The 21,203-nt window shown below is 30.8% G+C and overlaps 1 protein-coding gene across 2 annotated transcripts in view; it reads right to left on the bottom strand.

The window, feature by feature from the left end:
• The window catches only part of alk (ALK receptor tyrosine kinase), an 859,538-nt gene that overhangs the window by 411,261 nt on the left and 427,074 nt on the right, over positions 1-21,203 (bottom strand). For both annotated transcript variants that reach the window (XM_087289256.1, NM_001423965.1), the window contains 1 exon segment: positions 12,705-12,851. In XM_087289256.1, the coding sequence (XP_087145382.1) occupies positions 12,705-12,851 (147 nt within the window).

Here is a 21,203-nt window from a genome sequence, read left to right on the forward strand (position 1 = left end):
TTAAAAACAGGCATAATAAATTGTACCATTTTATTTTAACAACGATTAATTTTATTGAATTATTTTTATTTTTCAGTTACTGTACTTATATACCGTTAGACTCAAAAAATGATAAAACGCTAAAACACTTTTTCAATTGTATCTTTTTCTTGATTGTATTTATAGATTATGCAAGAAAATAGTCAACAAATGCAAATATAGAAATGCACTGCAAATAGCACAGACCACATCGAAAATGTGTCAGGAGACCAAAATAAGTTTATAGATTTAATACTAGATTTTATAAAGATGTATTCCTACTGAAGAATCATCTTAACCAACCTAATAATATAAATTTCTAATATAATAATAATAATAATAATAATAATAATAATAATAATAATAATAATATAAAATAATAATATAAAATAATAATAATAATAATAATAATAATAATAATAATATAAAATATTTCCAAAAAGAGATATTAAAGTTAAATTCTAAAATTTTATTTGTATCGTTATATATATCACAAAATAAAAAAAAATAAATAAATAATAAATAAAAACAATAATAAATAAATATTGCAATGCTAGATTTTTTCCAATATCATGCAGCTCTAGTAGATGTCATAGCTGAAAGTCTTCACCCTACTCTTTTTTTTTTAAATCATATTTGGTGTCTTTAGATTGATGGACAGTGTTGACATAATTGACAATATAAAATCACTGTTGTTGTTGTTGTTTGTGTGTGTGTCATGTGAATCAGACATACAAAAACTATTATATTTAGAGCTGCAACAAATATAAACATTTCAACCATTCTTCCTCCAAGGTGAAAAAAATAAAATAAGTAAGTAAGTAAGTAAGTAAGTAAGTAAGTAAGTAAGTAAGTAAGTAAGTAAGTAAGTAAGTACATAAATACATAAACAAACAAACAAACAAACAAACAAACAAACAAACAAACAAATAAATAAATAAATAAATAAATAAATAAATAAATAAATAAATAAAAAAATAAATAAATAAATAAATAAATAAATAAATAAATAAATAAATAAATAAATAATCCCTAGACAATTTTTTGTTAGTATAAAACATTTTATTATTGCTTTAGATATATTTTGGAAAGTTACAAGCTAATCTGTGCTTGGCAGTGGCACACCAATGGCAAGGCTTTGGATGTCTCTGCTGTAATGTTGTGGCTATTTATATATTTCAAAGTTTAATGTTGTGGCTATATACTAATAAGTAAGGTTATGTTTTGTTGCTTATTGTTTCTTGCCTATTTGATCAAATTAAGATTATTTATTTATTTATTTGTTTGTTTGTTTGTTTGTTTGTTTGTTTGTTTGTGTATCTGTTTATATGCCTATTTTTAAGTCTGTTTGTTTATTTATTTGTTCAGTAATTTGTTTGTTTATGCAATTATCTATTATTTATGCATTTAACTAATTAATTATTTTCTTTCTTTCTTTCTTTCTTTCTTTCTTTCTTTCTTTCTTTCTTTCTTTCTTTCTTTCTTTCTTTCTTTCTTTCTTTCTTTCTTTCTTTCTTTCTTTCATACTTACTTGCTTACTTATTATTAGTTGACATTTTAAACATTACATATACAGTACATGTAAAAACTGACCAAGTAGTGCAAATAATTTTATTAGTTTTATTTATAGTATTATTTTACAGAAAAGTATTCACTCCACAGAAATAAAAGATTTAAATTTTATTTTGACACAAGCTAATAATTAAATATTTGTAATTCTTGACAAAAAAAGTGGTATGTAGTTTTCGCCCAGTTATATTGTTTGGTTTAAATTGTTATATAATGGGAAATGGTGAAAATTTAGAGATTGGATGCTCAAAATGTGCAATTACATGCACTCATACTAAATAAATAAATAAACAAACAAATACAAAAATAAATAATTTCCCAGTGCTGGGTTGCAGCTGGAAGAGCATCTGCTTTGTAAAACATATGCTGTATAAGTTGGAGGTTCATTCCGCTGTGGTAACCCCTAATTAATAAAGTGACTAAGCCGGAAAAAAAAAATAATACAAAAAATAAATAAATAAAAATAAATAAATAAATAATACAGATATTAAAATCAATAAATAATAATAAATTACATATACAGTACATGTAAAAACTGACCAAATGTCCAAGTAGTGCAAATTATTTTATGTTTTAATTATTAATCAATTTAATAATTAATTTATTAACTTAATAATAAATAAATGGATAAATAAATAAATGAATAAATAAAAAAATAATTAATGAATAAATAAGTAAATTATTGATTTGATTGATTGATTGATTGATTGATTGATTGATTGATTGATTGATTGATTGATTGATTGATAATACAGATATTAAATATATAAATAATAATTTTAAAATAAATAAATATAATATTACAAAAAATATGCATCTGAGAATTGACAGCAGATATTTTATATTAAAGTATGTGTACAGTCTGAATAGTGACCCTCAGCAATGCTTTCACATGGCAACTTGCTATTAAGAAGAGGTTTAAGCTTTTTTCAGTCAATAGTGTTCATCATTACTCATTTTATTTGTGTGTATTTGAAACCTTTGAACTGTTATTATACAGAGAGTTGAAGATTGATCTAAGCTGATTTGTGCTTACTATTTCTTCTGTAAGAAACCCTTTAAACTGTATTAGATATGATGTCTCAGACTCATATTCTGTGAGCAGATGGTAAAGTTCATGCGTTCCTGCTGTCAACAGCAGTCTTAAGGTCTCCATAGGTGAAGAGGTGGATTGGGTTCAGCAGAGGGAGCCAGATCCCTCGGCACTACATTCTAATTCCCCTCGTGAGTAAAAGACTGAATAAACAGATGAATAAATAAACGTGTTTAGTGGGAACTTCAATTAGCCGCTTGTTTGACATGGGCCGCTGCCACTGAAACGTCTCCGGAATGCAATATAAGACTCCGGCAGCAGAAGCCTATTAGAGGTGACAATTTCTAAAGCTGAAGTCGAATTGCAGCCGAGCCGTGCACTGTTATTCAATGCATAAAATATTCAGGTTTGACTGAAATGATGATTTATATATTTTTGGTGGGAATGAAGGTCGTATGGGGACGTGCAAGGGTACCATTTTGAATTGTTCTGCCATAAAAGAAATTTGCAGTGCAAGCTCTTTTTTTTCTCCGTCTTATTCTTAAAATATGACCTCCCTGCCAGCGAATGCGTAATGGAATTTGTATAGAAAAGGCCATAGTGTGTCAAATTTAAAGCAGTCACAAACACATGGAAGCAGCCTTACCTTTTCATAAGGAACCAAGGGAAATGATTTCGAGCTCAATCAATTAATTGCATCGTGATTGAAAAATCTGGTATAGATTAATAGAATTATAAAGGGCTGTGTTGAACTTTTCGTAACTGCACGAAACTAACCCACTGAATGATGCATCAAGCAATCTACTTGTTAATAATAATAATTCCTTACATTTATGTAGCGCTTTTCTGTACACTCAAAGCTTTACGCATTTTGGGGGGAATCTCCTTATCTTCCATCAGTGTGCAGCATTCACTTGGATGACACAATGGCAGCCATATTGTGCCAAACCACACACCAGCTGATTGGTGGAGAAGAGACAGAGTGATGAAGCCAATTATGCTGTGGTGATGGTTAGGAGGCCTTGATGGCTAGAGGCCAGTGGGACATTCTGGGATTTTTAACAACCACAGAGAGTCGGGATCTCTTTTAACATCTCATTCGAAACATGCCGCTCACTGAGCAGTAGAGTCTTTGTCAATATACTGGGGCATTAGGATCCCCACAGACCACAGGTTGGTCTTACTAACACCACTTCTGGCAGCAAATTAGCTTTCCCATGTAATTAATGCCATTCCTAATGGTTTTAAAAAATAATTGAAAATGATACAAACTTTTAATTTGGATCCTGCCTATAGACTAAACAACCCAACCTCAGTGGAACCATGGCCTAGCCACAACCCCCTCTCAGTAGAGGCGACAGTCTTTACTTTCATCCGTGACACCCAACCTAGGGTGGCAGAATAAAATAGAGAGGGCGACGTCCACGACTCTGCCTGCCCCATCTTCACTTTTATCTGCAACACTTTTATCTTGATTGATTGATTGATTGGTTCATTGATTGATTGATTGATTGATTTTGTTTGGTTGGTGGGTTGGTTGAATGGTTGGGTGGCTTTGTTGGTTGGTTGGCTGGCTGGCTGATTGATTGATTGATTGAATTTTGGTTGGTCTCGATTGGTTGGTTGGCTGGCTGGCTGATTGATCGATTGATAATATATTATTATATATTATAATATTGTCTCTTTATCACTCAAATAAGAAATTTCTGTTTTCTAATTAGAATGGTTTGCCACTACATAATGCTTTCAAGAGATTTTATTAGTAGACAATGGTTTGAGTTTTTCTTTATATATAAGTGATGCTTGTATTAGGTGAAAGTATTTGATTTGACTGCTTTACTGCTTTACCCAGACACTGATTCTGTATGTATGTATATATATATATATATATATATATATATATATATATATATATATATATATATATATATATATATATATATATATATATATATATATATATATGTCATAAAAAAATCTACAATAGAGAAAAAGTTAACTGTGCTATGTCTAGTTTAAAAGTGTTTTGTTTTATTGGTCATGCACCTGCTGAAGTGTTTTATTTTTTATTTTACATACCCTTTTAGTTTGTCAAAGAATATGGTGAAATACTCCGAACAAGTAAGAGTATGCTCATTATTGTGACACAAGGCAATAGCATGTTTAAAATAAAGCACAAAAAGCAAGATCACACACCAGAGTGACAGGTGATCACAGAGGTGCTGTTTTTATCCTTGTGCCTCCCTTGATCCATCTAGAGGCATCAACCTACTGTACAATTCCCTCAAAAAAATGAGCTGCACAATCTGAAGTTGATTAAGCAGAAAATCCAGGGCCCATGAAACAGAAGGGCCATGATGTTCATGTCATGCTGGGCGAAGTGAAGGTCAGGCTGTCCATGGGAGACAGTAGGTCTATAGGCCAGACATCTTTCATCTTTTTTGGTACACCTGGCAATGTCACGCTGTACCTGGAGAGCATATGGTACAATTTCTGTGTTGTTTAAACAAATATAGATGTTTTCACCCTTGTGTTCGGTGTTTTTCTACATAGTTATATAGACTGAAAAAAATCTGTTTGCCCAGCACATATCCTAAAGCAGCTATACACTTAATTCTAAGACTAAGTGCATCATATTTGTGTAGAAACAGTACTGTTGTGCATTTTTATTGCCGTAAATGACATATTAAGTATCAAAGTTTTGTGATAGAGCACTACATTTACAGTTATAACATGATAAATACTGAAATTATTGATTTTATATAAAAAAAAAATAATAATATATATATATATATATATATATATATATATATATATATATATATATATATATATATATATATATATATATATATATATATATATATATATATATATATATATATATATAATAACATATTGGAGGTTTGCTACTTAAATACCACCATTTACTACCATTTAAAGTCCAAACAGACTTTAATATCTCTACAGATGAGCAAACATTATGTCAGACCCTGAACTTATTTATTTATTATTTATTTATTTATTTATTTATTTATTTATTTATTTATTTATTTATTTATTTATTTATTTATTTATTTGTTTGTTTGTTTGTTTGTTTGTTTGTTTGTTTGCCATTTCACTGCTTATATGGTTGGTTACACATTATTTAAGGTGACATAGTTGCAGTTTAATCTTTTGTTTATTGAGTTAATTACATGTTCTTACTACTGTATATGTTTATGGTTAAAATGTGGGTCAGGTTTAGGGTTAGTTACATATAATCATGTCTTATTCATTGTATTGTCTTTAGTAACTACATGGAATATGTACTGTAATTACTATTGTAAGTACGTGGAACGTGGAACTGCATAAACCTTGAATTAAAATTGTTACCATTGTGTTTTAAAGCTGAACACGTAAATCAACAAAATAATCCGATTATTTTGAGTTAATTTTTTTACAGGAACATGATGCAGATTGAAATTTAAAAACATTTGACATGGCCTACCTCAGTCAATATTAAAGATATCAAGGTTATTTTTTTTTCACTTACATTATGTAGAATGATTTATCTAAAAAAAAAAAAAAGAAAAAAAGTAATCCAAAAAGACTTTAGCAGGGATTTCACAGAAAGGGTTGCATTGGTTTTACGCATGCAGGTCTGTGCAGCCTTCAGTCCCAGAGCTGAGTTAGCTCAGGATGAACTCCATTAAAAAACATGGTGCGTTCTCAGAGATCAACACACTTCAACCCTACAGTGTTGGACATTCGTTGAATCACAAAGAGCGACAGTCTGATTCAAGGCACTTCAGCCTGTGCAAACAAATCAATTGAACAACAGGAGCAGTAGAGAGTGGATTCAACTCTTTTTTTTTTCTCTCTCTTAAGCCAGCTGATGTTGTCTGGACTCGAGTTGTGTGATTGAAAAATCAATGCTCAAATGTATTCACTGTAATCTCTATGTGACCGTTAGTAGGCTCACAATATAAAAGTACAATTTGCTTGACAAATGCCTTATTTTCCAAAATGGTTCATCATGGAATGCACAAAATCACATTTTCCAAGAATATTTAAAAATCTGTCATTTTATTATTGCTAGAATATTTATTCATTCATTCATTCATTCATTCATTCATTCATTCATTCATTCATTCATTCATTCATTCATTCGTTTGATTAATTGTTCAAATAGATTGATTAATAGTTTTTTCGCTCATTTGTCATCCATCTATTCATTCATTTCTGTATTTTTTTTACATTTTTTTCTTAGTTTATTTAAAAATGAAAAAAAAAAATGTCATTTTCTATCCACTATTGCCCATTTTGTGGCTAAAATTAATACATTTTAATTATCTTTCACATGTAGATGGGTGTCAAGGTTGTACTGTATGTGGTGAGGGGGTAGGGGGCAGGCATGTTCGGCAACCTCCTGCTCTCCCTCGTGAAGCAAATACGGGAGTAACTGAAACAGAAGTTCATGTTTTATATATATATATATATATATATATATATATATATATATATATATATATATATATATATATATATATGCTATAACGTATGCTGGTGTAAGTGCAAGTGTTTGCCAGCAAATTTGCGATGCAGTTTGTGAATGTTCACTGGAATGTGGGATTTGGGAAATTCCAAATCAACGAACTATGTTTGCATCGACTGAACTTGTTACTTTTGATAGCTAACAATGGTTTTCGAAAACGCACCCTACTTCTGTTTTGGAATTTTTTTATTTTTTATTATTTTTTTATTATTTATTTATTTATTTTTTTTGTCTAGATCAAACACACACCAAAAAAAAAATAAAAAATGAAACTAATTAAACAAACAAAACACACAAACAATGACAAGTCAATACAACAAGTTTGGTTTGCAATACAGGCGTGTGAGTTGTCATTCTTTTCAGTGACTGGAATGTATGCGATCACATATGTGCCAAAAGTATTGTGCTCACAAATCAAAAATCCGTAAATCAAAACGGAAATTTCAAAAAGTAAACGAAACACTTTTAAAGTATGTGCAAAGCAAATTGTAACTGAGCAGTACCCTTAAAAGTGCATATTATAGCTTGCACATAAGTAACAATATTTATATTGTATTTACATTGAGGTGCCATGAACTGTATTGTGGCAAATAAGGTACAATATATTAATGTTTCTGCTGCAGTGAGATGATGTTTTAACCCTAAAGGTAATTTTTTTTTTTTTTTTTTTGCACTTTTGACTGAGAGTAGAATATAAAGTATGTAAATTTCTCCCTTCCATTCTTTTATGTATAATCAGAAAGCATGCAAAAAGGCATTATTAAAACCTGGGAATAACTAAAAAAGAAAAAGAGGTACAGCACTTTGCATTCCGTCTCCCTTAACTACTGAAATGATGTTTACGCCTGAAACATCAAATGTATGTTGTTTTTTTCTGTATGCAGTTCAAAGCACAGCCTGTTCCAAATTCACCTGCATGTGTACCAAAAAGTAACAAGATACTTTGCCTTTAATTCGTTGTCCACAGACTGGAATTGAACCAAACCTTGTGGTAATGGTTTGTTTTCTTCTGCGGAGGATGTATGCAAATTTTCTCATCTCAGCAGTGATCTGTACCAGTTCCGCTTCTCACCACCTGTTTGTTGGGCATGCAGGACGGAAACTCCCCTGAGTCTATAGAGTCCTAAAACTGCTGTGGAATTAATGTCCTGTGATCGTCCTGAGCTTCCAGTTTGCTATTCAAGTAATAAAAATTGTGAGCTCCACATTTCTGTCATTATTGGTGTTAAGCATGCTAACGAGGTACACATTAACCCCACGTACATCTCTGCTAACTGTATGTAATATTGTCTACTGCTGTGTGTAGTACTTGTAGAAAGTCATACCATTTTCAATTAAGTTTTCTCATAATCAATGGCACACTAATGGCAGAGGGAAACAATCAAGGCTTGCATGTAAAATAAATAAATAAATAAATAAATAACAGTAACTTGCAGCTCGATTCTGATTTTTTTTGTCTGCAACAAACACAAAACAAAAACCTAAACTAAACTTAAACTAAGCTAAACTATTAATGAATAAATCAAACAAATAAACAGGCATAATAAACAAGCAAACGAACCAATAAATAAATAAATAAATAAATAAATGATGTAAGTGAGCAAGGAATTTTGGACAGCATTTATATATATATATATATATATATATATATATATATATATATATATATATATATATATATATATATATATATATATTTTTTTTTTTTTTTTTTTTTTTTCTAAAGAAGAAAGTGATATTTGTTTTATTTTGGTTAAAAAAATATTTTTGATTTTGTTTTGATTTTTTTTAAAACCATTTTAAGGTCAAAATTATTAGCTCCTTAAGCATTTATTTTTTACTGTCTACAGCACAAACTGCTGTTTTTGCCTAATTACCAGGGCTTAATTTGTGCCGGAACACGCCGAATGCGGATCTAGCACCTCTGAAATTTGATTCGGCACCTCATTTTAATGACCCCCCTCGTCAAACGCCCTCCTCCCCCCTCTGCTGTTCACTTTCACTTTCTTCCGCAACTCTCCAACCCAACTTTCACTTTCACTTTCGTCAGCTACACCCCTCCGCCATCCAGCACCCTGCCCCTTCTTCTCTTTCGTCCGAGACAATAATAATAAATAATATTTTATATTATTCATTATTTATATTATTTATTATTTTAATGTATATTATTATTTTTTATTATTAATATATATTTTTTTCATTTGTAAGGTTGAACTTGAAGAAACAAAACAAAACAATGATATCTGCCTTAATCAGCTGTGATGAATCATATAATAACCCAGTCATGCTGAAATCTAATTTCACAGTGTTGTGCATGGAGGCAAATACATTATATTAGATAAATGGACAAAAGTTTCCTTTGGGATTTTGAGGCCACAAGATAGATAGATAGATAGATAGATAGATAGATAGATAGATAGATAGATAGATAGATAGATAGATAGATAGATAGATAGATAGATAGATAGATAGATAGATAGATAGATAGATAGATAGATAGATAAATTATTTATATCATGTCTCCTAATTTCCTATCCCAACGCTGTTTCACAATTCATCATTCATTCCTTTATTCGTTTTCCTTCAGCTTACAGTAATCTCTTATTTATCAGAGGTTTCCACAGCTGAATGAATCACCAACTATTTTGGCATATGTTTTACACAGTGGATGGTCTTCCAACCACAGCCATACTGGGAAACATCCGTACACACTCTTATTCACAAACACTCAGACAATTCCGTTTTTTCAATTCACTAATACTATTCAAGTCTATGGTGTGTGGAAATCAGAGCACCCGGAGAAAACCCACATGAAAACGGGAAGAACATGCAAACTCCACACAGAAATCTTCTTCAGCCGAGACTTAAACCAGCAACCTTCTTGTTGTGAGTGCTAACCACTGAGTCAATGTGTCGCCCTGTATCTCATGCCATTTCATTACTTTTTAATTTAGTGGCTGATTTATATGAATTAGTACATTTTCCTTTGCACAATTTAAAACGATTTGCTTACCGTCGATTGACAGTTGGCTTTGGTGCCACACTATCTTTAAAAATCATACATTTCCATACAACTAATTAGCTATTAAACTGACTAAATCTAAAATAGATACATTTGCCTGTGAGATCAGGCTGGAAAAACAAAACAAAGGTTATAGTAAAAGACAATCTATTAAGCCATAACAAATTCAAATAAATCAAGACCTTAAAATACACTTGACTGACTCCCAAAAAACCCAGCGTTCCCTGTTGAAAGCCATGTACCACTGAATGCAAGCACACCAGTCAACAGGAAGGTAAACAGCCCGGGCATTTCACGCTTTGTATTCATCAAACTTTTCATCCTCTATTTCCCTTCACGTATAAAGCCACATGCCCGAGGACGTATAGAAAAGGAGGAGAGTGCAATCACTCACTGGAAGTCCATTGTTTGGTAAGCGCTGAAAGAGGGCAGGAATGATTTGCCTTGTATGTTTCATTTCCCTTCCAACCAAGTGCATCAAAGCTTTTCCTGCTGGTATTACAACGCCATATTTTTCAGAATATCTTTACTGAGCTTGTCTTTTTGTAGAATGTATAAGAATCAATGCATTTCCTCTTCTCGGATAAAGTCATCACGTTGGTCGTTAAGTTTCTGAATTATTTAGTTTTTGTTATTATTTCCTTTCTGACTTGGCTGAACTTTCTAAAAACACACTAGCTGTCAGTGACCTCGTAAATATATATATATATATTGATTTGTTTACTATTGTTATTATCATTATTATCATCCTCATCATCATCATCATCATTATTATTATTATTATTATTATTATTATCATTATTATTATTATTACTATTATTATGCAAAACATGTCACAAGTAATCAATATTTATTTATTTATTTATTTATTTATTTATTTATTTATTTAATTATTATAATAATAAAAATTATTATTATTATTATTATTATTATTATTATTATTATTATTATTATTATTATTATTATTAGTATTATTATTATTATTATTATTACTACTAGTAGTAGTAGTATTGTTATTATTATTTTTATGCAAAACATTTCAAAATTAATCAACATTTATTTATTTATTTATTTATTTATTTATTTATTTTTTCACTTATAATTATTATTATTATTATTATTATTATTATTATTACTATTGTTATTATTAGTATTATTATTATTAATATTATTATTATTATTATTTTTACGCAAAACATTTCAAAGTTAATCAACATGTATTTATTTTTGTTTTTTTATATTTTTTATGCATTTACTCACTAATTTATTAAATTATTATTATTATTATTATTATTATTATTATTATTATTGTTATTATTATTATTATTATTATTATTATTATTATTATTATTATTATTATTATTATTATTATTATTATTATGCAAAGTATTTTGACAAGTAATTAACATTTGTTTATTTATTTATTCATTCACTAATTTATTAAACTTATTATTATTATTATTATTATTATTATTATTATTATTATTATGCAAAATATTTTGACAAGTAATTAACATTTATTTATTTATTTTTGATTGTTTATTTATTATATTAAAACAGATCTTAATATGTTTCTACATAGTCCACATTTCCATATTACAAGTAATAAAATAAGTAAATAAATGAATAAATACACTATCATCATTCAACAAAAACTTCCCATTTGATTTTTTTTCAGTTGTTGTTTTCATTTTGCAAAGCATGTTTATGATTGTTCCATAATGTATCAAACACCTGCCATGCTTTTTTTAATATGTGTAAAAAGAACAAGAAAACACATGCAGTTCACACATACAGTGAACGATTAAACATTCCAAAAGACTGCCGTGTTTGTCTTTCAAGTGCACAAAGTGTAACTGAAGAATTCATCATTTCCAAACCATCGCTGAAACCTGGCTACCTTATGAGGCGTTCTTAAACTTCCACCCTCTCTTTCAATTTCTCTTTCATTCCGACTCTTACATATTGTTTCCAATGTTTGAAGTCTATCGAAGCTATTCATTCTTGAGAAAAAGATGAAATGACGATTCAAACTGTACATGCTGAAGATCTTCATTCTGTTCTCTATTATATCCAGCCATCCGCATCATACTTTCATACCCGGTTAAACCAACATTTTCCAAAGCTTGTGAAACAGTGAACTGTATGAAAATGCATGATGTGTGAAACCCTTTTAACTTCCTTTATGAAGAGAAATGAAAGCCACAATTAATGTAAAGCCTCTTTCTATCATTCATTTATTTACCATACTTGTCTGGGAATCGAAAATAGCAAAAAAAGGTAGTATTCAGTTAAAGAAGCATTGAAGCACTATAAAAAATAATAGTAATTTTAAAAAAAGCTGTAAACACCATATGAAGCTAAAATATATTTATATTAGTCAACTCATGTTCATTCAGTCTTATTTAATGAGACTTCTGACTTTAATAAAGCCATATACTTTAGATGAAACCACATAAGCCCCATTGTTAGGTTAAGAAAACATTGAAACACTCTTTGCAGTGTTAAAAACAGAAGCACCTTACCTTCCTCCCAACCTTGGGAACTTGCTTTTGTCTTTACCATTGTTTGGTCTATGGCCCAGGAGTCCTCCGCTGATGTTAAACTCCATGCAAACTCGGGGTAATATCCATCAGGCCTACGGTCACATGACTTTGCCTTTGAAGTGCAGTCTGAAAAAAGAAAGAAAAAAGATATATTTTTACTAACGTTTGCATATGCAAATGTACTGTATTGTTCAAATATATAACAGAGCAGCATTTTTTGGGCACTGTGGGCCTTGTTTAAATCCAAATGAACATTGTTCATTTACTTATTCATTCATTTAAAAATATTGAGCACTATTTATGTCCACCATATGGATACTCATTAATTTGTTAAAACAATTGAGCACTACTTAAGTCCACCATATGGAAATTGATTGATTGATTGATTGATTGATTGATTGATTGATTCATTCATTCATTCATTCATTCATTCATTCATTCATTCATTCATTCAAACCATAAAACAATATTTAAGTCCACCATATAGATACGCATGGATTCATTCAAACAATTGAGTTATATTTAAGTCCACCATATGGATATTGATTGATTGATTGATTGATTCATTCATTCACTTATTGATTCATAGATTGATTGATTCATTCATTCATTCAAACCATAGAACAATATTTAAGTCCACCATATAGATACTCGTGCATTCATTCAAACAACTGAGCTCTATTTAAGTCCACCATATGGATATTCATTTAGTCATTCATTCATCCAAACTATTGAAGACTATTTAAGTCCACCTCATGGGTATTCATTCATTCATTCATTCATTAATTAATTCATTCATTCATTCAAACGATTGAGCACTATTTAAGTCCAGCATATGGAAACTCATTCATTCATTTATTTAAACCATTGAACACTATTTATACCTTGTGGATATTATACCTTGTGGATAGTCATGCATTCATACAAACCATTGAGCAACATTTAAGACCACCACACTCATTCATTCATTCATTCATTCACTCACTCACCCAAAACTTTGAGCACCAATTATGTCCACTGTAAATATATTCAGTCATTTGTTTGTTTGTTATTTCATTTAATAATTAATAAATAAATTAATCAGTCAATCCATCCATCCATCCATCTATTCATCCAAACCATTGACCACTATTTACGTCCACCATATGGATACTTATTCATTCATTAAAACAATTGAGCACTGTTTAAGTCCACCATATGGACATTCATTCATTCATTCATTCATTCATTCATTCATTCATTCATTCATTCATTCATTCATTCATTTATTCATTCATTCATTCATTCATTCATTCATTCATTCATCCAAACATTTGAACACTATTTAAGTCCACCATATGGATATTTATTCATGCATTCATTTGTTTGTACATTCGTCCATTAATTAATTAATTAATTAATTGATTGATTCATTGATTCATCCAAACCATTGAGCACTATTTAATTCTACCACATGGACACTTGTTCATCAATTCATTCAAACAATTGATCACTATGTATTTTCACCATATGGATACTTAATCATTCATTCATTCAAAACAATGAGCACTATTTAAGTCCACCATATGGATATTCATTCATTCATTTATTCATTCATTTATTCATCCAAACCTTTGATTTTCACCATGTAATTATTCATTCATTCATTCATTCATTCATTCGTTCAGAGTTTGAAAATTCTGAAACTGGTCAGGTTCGTCTGTTGGCGGATTTTAGAGTGGTTAGATTGGGTCGGCCTTAACTAGCTGCTTGGTCAAGCCATGCCTATAATACATTGTGCAATTTAGGGCTGTTCAGGATGAATGATGACCAGCATGAAACAATGGTGGCAATTTGTTTGATCTTGGCTCATAAATGGTCCTACATCATACTCTGTCTGAGCTTCAAAGATGGCCATTGTCAAGTTTTGTGACCAACCCTCGCAAACCCATGTATAAACATTAAAACAGTTTAAATACGAATTCACACTATTAACTGCTGGCTTATTATCTGCTTATTATTAAGATATTGATGGTTTATTTTACTTAAAAAGTATGATTTTATTCCACATCCTTAATCTACCCAATATCTAAAGCCAAGTACTACCTTACTGACTATTGTTAAGCAGTAAAACAGTGGTTTATTGGGTTAAAACATGTGTAGTTTATATATAAATAGCATTAGTTGTACATTAGGTGCACATTCCCTTCCACAACTTTTAATTTATTCAGTACAATACTGCAAAAGCATTATTCATCGTTGTATTACTCTGTAATGTGTGTGTGTGTGTGTGTGTGTGTGTGTGTGTGTGTGTGTGTGTGTTTGTGTGCACATTTTTACCAATACACACATTTGACTAGTGTCATGAGTATAACATAAATGACATAGGAGATATAACGAATGTGACTTTACAGAAACACAATTCATTCATTCTTTTCCTTTGGCTTAGTCTCTGATTTATCAGAGGTTGCCACAGCGGAATGATCCAGCTTATGTTTTAAACAGCAAATGCCCTTCCAGGCGCAACCCAGTACTGGGAAACACTCATGCACTCTTGCATTCATACACACACACACACACACTCATACAATACGGCCAATTTAGTTCATCTAATTCACCTATAGCATTATGCATTTGGATTGTGGGTGAAACAAGAGCACCCGGCGGAAACCATGCACCACCACATCAAAAGCAAAGGTCAGTGTCTAATCCAATCCCTGAGGTATTTACAACCTGGAAAAGAAGTCTTTTCCTTCTGAACAGAAAATTGCTCCTGCTTCTATAAAACCCACCTTATGACCTTTTATATAATCAGCTATGATAATTCTGGATTTCCCTCTCAAGTGTTTTCAACAAGTCTATCGTTGCGTATTAATCGTCTATGTTTTTAAACATTTGGAATTAATGTTTTAACACTACATTTACCTTTTAAACAAGATCACAGATAGGTCAAATCAAGATATGCTTGATATCCCTGTGGTGGTATGTTGTTTAACCGAACGATAGTTTACATTATATTGTACAGTATACTTGTGCAACATATTTTAAGAATTTGTATGTAAATAAATGCTTTATTTGGTCAATTTCTCCACTGTTGTGACTTAATCTAAAGTGAGGACTATTTCTGCTTCATTAATCACTTAAAGGATCGGTTACAGAAAAAAAAAAAAAAGACTTTATTTATTTCTACTCATTAGAAGATACACAAATTAAACTGTATCAAATGAAAAATAAATATGTGCAATCTTAACTGAAGTAATGAGGTATTTAATTAATTTAAGAGTTCAAAACTCTATTCAAATAAGTAGAATTAACTTTCTGTCAATTTTGAGTTAACTACACTCATTTTATTTGTTAGGTTTTACAGTATGCATATAGAGCATGAAACGATGTATAATACTATATAGAGCAGGTAGCAAAAATCGGCAGGATTAAAGACTTCAGGAGTGACACAGAGATTGCATATACACTAGACACATTTATACGAGGTCTCGAAGCAATTACTTCTTCCAAAAAGCAGCTAATCAAGAGATTATGCCATTTCGGACACAGCCCCTGATTAGTTCATTACCCTGTCAATGTGAAAACACCCGCCAAGCATGTGCTCTTCATCACTGTGATTGGCTGATTATTCTGTCAGTGCTGATTACCTCCTCTCCTGCTCGCAACAAGTCCAAAAATCAGCCTGAATAGGTCAAACTGGTGGAATTTTTTGTCCTTTCAAGGTAAATGGGTCAATGATTGCATAACTTCATCTTCAGTGGCACAAAATGAACTAAAAATGATTGTCGATACGTTGCCTTGCCAAAATAAACACTTTATTTATTATTTTTTTTTGCAACACTTGATTTTTACAGAGGCCTTGTTATGCATGTTTCACATACTTACTATAGTAGTAACAATTAAGTATGTATAAGCACATGTAAATAACCTTAAACGTAACCCTCATCACAACCCTAGCCATAAAACAAGTACATGTAGTTAAATAAATATTGCTCAGTATTAAAGGGTAACCTTTTCACACAATTATTAATTGTACTTTTTACCACAACATAAGTATTGTTTATTTATTTATTTATTTATTTATTTATTTATTTATTTATTTATTTATTGATTTATCTATTTATCTATTTATTTATTTGTGTATTTATTTATTTATATTTGTTATTCTTGGAATATGCTTCCAAGTTGGTATCACATCCAAAAAATAAATAAATAAATAAATAAAAATATATAAAAAAATAATAAACAATTATAATAATAATAAAATAAATAAATAAATAAATAAATAAATAAATAAATAAATAAATAAATAAATAAATAAATAATTATAATAATAAAAAAGATAAACAAACAAACAAACAAACAACTAATAAATAAATAAATAAAAATACAAAAAAAGGGTCAAATTATATTTCAGAAACCATCAGCATGTAGCTGTGATTAAAAGTAAAAGGTAATACATTATATGTTGGATTAAATCAATTAATATTTTTTTTATGTCTATTTGATGCTTTTCACATTCAACAAAATAGCATATTTAATAGCTTTTCAGACAAAATTTGCCCTGTGATTACTTTCGATTAATAAAATTGTATTTAGATGATTTAATCACATTGTGTAATGAATTACATTTGCTAATTTTGATAGTGTAACAGCCCTTGTAAAATGTAAACATAGTCTTTATAATAACATACAGTGTTTTTAATTATAACCATTTTTCAACAAATTTCACCCATTTTCTACAGTGGGTATGGAAAATATTCAGAGCCCCTCGAATGTTTCTCTCTGTTATATTGCAGCCATTCGCTAAAATATTTCTGTTCATTTTTGTCTTCATCAATGTACACACAACACCCTACATTGGCAGAGAAACACAGAACTGTTGACATTTTTGTAGATTTATTAAAAAATAAATAAATAAATAAATCAAAATATTACATGCTCCTAAGTATTCAGACCATTTGTTGTCACACTCATATATTAAACTCAGATGCTCTCTGTTTCTTCTAAACATCCCTGAGATGGTTTTACACCTTCACTAGAGCCAGCTGTGTTTGATTATACTGATTGGACTTGATTAGGTAAGCCACACACCAGTCTTTATAAGACCTTACAGCTCACAATACATGTCAGAGCAAATAAGAATCAAGAGGTCAAAGAAAAGACAATTGTGGCAAGGTACAGATCTGGCCAAAGTTACAAAAAACAATTTCTGCTGCACTTAGGGTGCCTAGGTGGCCTCCATAATTCTTAAATGAGAGACGTTTGGGACAACCAGATCCCTTCTTAGAGCTGGCCGTCTGGCCAAACTGAGCTATTAGGGGAGAAAAGTCCTGGTGAGAGAGGTAAATAAGAACCCAAATATCACTGTTGCTGAGCTCCAGAGATGCAGTCGGGAGATGAAAGGAAGTTGTAGGAGGTCAACCAACACTGCAGCCCTCCACCAGAGAAAGCCTGCATGGAGTTTGCTAAAAGCACCTCCAAGATGGTGAGAAAAAAGATCCTCTGGCCTGATGAGACCAAGAAAAAAAAAAAAAAACTTCTTGGCCTTAATTCTAAGCAGTATGTGTGGAGAAAACCAGGCACTGCTCATCACTTGTCCAATTCAGCCCTAACAGTGAAGCATGGTGGTGGCAGCATCGTGCTTGTGGGGGTGTTTTTTCAACTGCAGGGACAAGACGACGAAGAAAGATGAATGCAGTCAAGTATGGATATCCTGGATGAAAACCTCCAGAGTGTTCAGGACCTCATGTTGGGCTGAAGGTTTACCTTCCAACAAGACAATGACCCCAAGCACACAGCTAAAATATTGAAGGAGTGGCTTCACAAAAACTCCTTGAATGTTCTTGAATGGTCCAACCAAAGCCCTGACCTAAAGCCAATAGAGCATATCTGCAGAGACCTACAAATGGCTGTCCACCAATGTTTACCATCCAACCTGAAATAACTGGAGCAGATCTGTAAGGAGGAATGGCAGAGGATCCCCAAATCCAGGTGTAAAAAACTTGGTGCTTCTGGTAAATACTGGGCAAAGGGTGTGAATACTTAGGAGCATGTGATATTGCAGTTTCAAAAGTTTTAAATATTATGTTTAAATAACCTAAACGATATTAGCAATTTGCTGTTATACAACAAAGAGTGAAAATTTAATGGGGTCTGAATACTGTCCAACTAAAAATAATAATAATAATAATAATAATAATAATAATAATAATAATAATAATAATAATAATAATATTAATATATAAATAATATTAAAAATATATATTTAATTATTTTCCCTTATCAACAACTGAATTAGATATATTAATTCCTAATAATAATGTCTGCCTACATTCTTCCGTGTTAACTGCGCTAGCTATACTTGACAAAAATATTAATAAAAATTGTAAAAAAAATGTATGTATGTATGTATATATATATATATATATATATATATATATATATATATATATATATATATATATATATATATATATATGTATGTGTGTGTGTGTGTGTATACATATATCTCAGTTGCAAATAATAGTCTGTATAAATTTCATTTAATTAATTTTTTAGTATAGTATTTAATAATTATTTTCTTATTAAATACTATACTAAAAAATTAATTTTTGTAATCAAGTACAATTTCTACACTTTTTTCACATTTATGTTATGTAATATATTTTGTGTTCTTTGTTAAACTTACATGCTAATTGAAATCCATTAACACATTATGAGCATTTTATATAATTATAAACAGTTCAGGCAATATACACATTATAAATATAATTGCATATCATTATAAATAATTCACACATTAAGCATTGACACAGGTGTGCTAAAACACTTTTATGTGACTCAAAAAAAGTCATAACTTACAAAAGTTATGACTGGCAGAAAAGCAGTATATGAAAACCTTATCTATAAGAGGCTGGCAAAATATAATAAATGTAAACTCAGCCATATTTTAAGAGTCTCCAAAATGAGTTTAGCATACTGGGGGGAAAGTAGATAAAGTCACAAAGTTTTAATTCAATAATGCTGCCTCGAAGTGCATTAGCATAGCTTATCTCTGAAGCTTATCACGTATATAACTCCATAATGCTAACAATTTGAACGCTGGTATTCGCATAAACGTGGACGTCAGAATCCATTCTTCAGGGAACTTTAACTTGATTATTACGTTCGCAGCTAGCACCCAGACTTTTCCTGTGGTTTTTTGATGTATTCTTGTATTCGTTTATTCTGCTAGAATAGCTTTCAAACCTTTCCAACTGTGTTATGTTCCAACCGCACATTTGTCTCGTATTCACTGGAGTGTTAAAAAAAGAGCACCGGTGGGACCAGGTTGTTTATCAGAGGACTGCTGGTTGAAGCCCTAGGCGGCGTACAATATGCATGTTTTCAGTTCTTTTGCCCAGTGTGTGCTGGTGTGTTTCCTTGGTACAGTATTTTAGCGCTTCGTTTTAAGGAAAGTAGATCTCAGAGGGGAAAAAAGTACAATGTGTTGCCCAGAGGTTGCTCTATAATAGCTTAGACTTAATGGAGTTCTTTGTTATGTGTTATTTGCAAAGTACATACTTTTTTCCTAAGTGTGTGACTTTAAATATGTCTAGTTAAAATGTAATATGTTAAGACAACCGTAAGTAGTAGCAGTTGTAGGCACAAATTGGTAGTAAGCACAAAGTAGGCCAGACTTTGTTGGTGCCCAAGGCGAAATTTAAAACGCCGGCCCGACTGAAACACTGGCAGCATCTATTTAGTGTCTAATTTATTTATGACGATAAGTAATGGGATTTGACGGATGATGTTTTCCAAATGACCCTCTGTTTGTTAAAAAAAAACAGCACTACTTTGATAAATTACCTTTCAAATTTAAATTCAAATTGTGTTTACACAGTCATACGCAGTATAATATGCAGAGAAATGCTTATACAGCCATGCGTGACCTTAAAAAAATAATAACAATATTAACATAAATTACATAGTATACTAAGATGTAAAAGCACAGGCAATTTTAGATATAGAAGTAGAAGTTATAGCTTTAGAAAAAAAAAAAAACATTATTAAATAGTTAAAGAGCCCTTATTATACATTAAAATGGTCATATTTGGTTTTAAGGGTCTCCAACAACAAGCTGATAAGCATGCAAGGTCAAAAAACACTTTCATTAGTCTTAAAATATGCATTTATTTTTACCTAATTATCCCAGCGACTCCCATATGATTCGTTCGGCGATTTATTTGTTCCCAAACCCTTCCTTAGCTGCCGATTGGACCGATGACAGTCTGTTGCTATTGGTCGACAGCGTTCAGAGCAAGACAGAGTGAAATGCCCAGCACGGCTATCAACAGTCAACTATCATAACAGTGCAGAGTGTATGTGTGAGCATACCTGCCAACACTCCTGTTTTTTTTCCTGGAAGTATCACGTATTTCAGACCCGTCTCCAGCTACGCTCCCGTTTTGGTATTTATCCCGAAAAACTCCCACAGTTTTAACCACCCCCTCC

The sequence above is a fragment of the Danio rerio genome, chromosome 17, assembly GCF_052040795.2.
Source record: "Danio rerio strain M-AB ecotype USA chromosome 17, GRCz13ab, whole genome shotgun sequence".
NCBI classification, from domain to species: domain Eukaryota; kingdom Metazoa; phylum Chordata; class Actinopteri; order Cypriniformes; family Danionidae; genus Danio; species Danio rerio.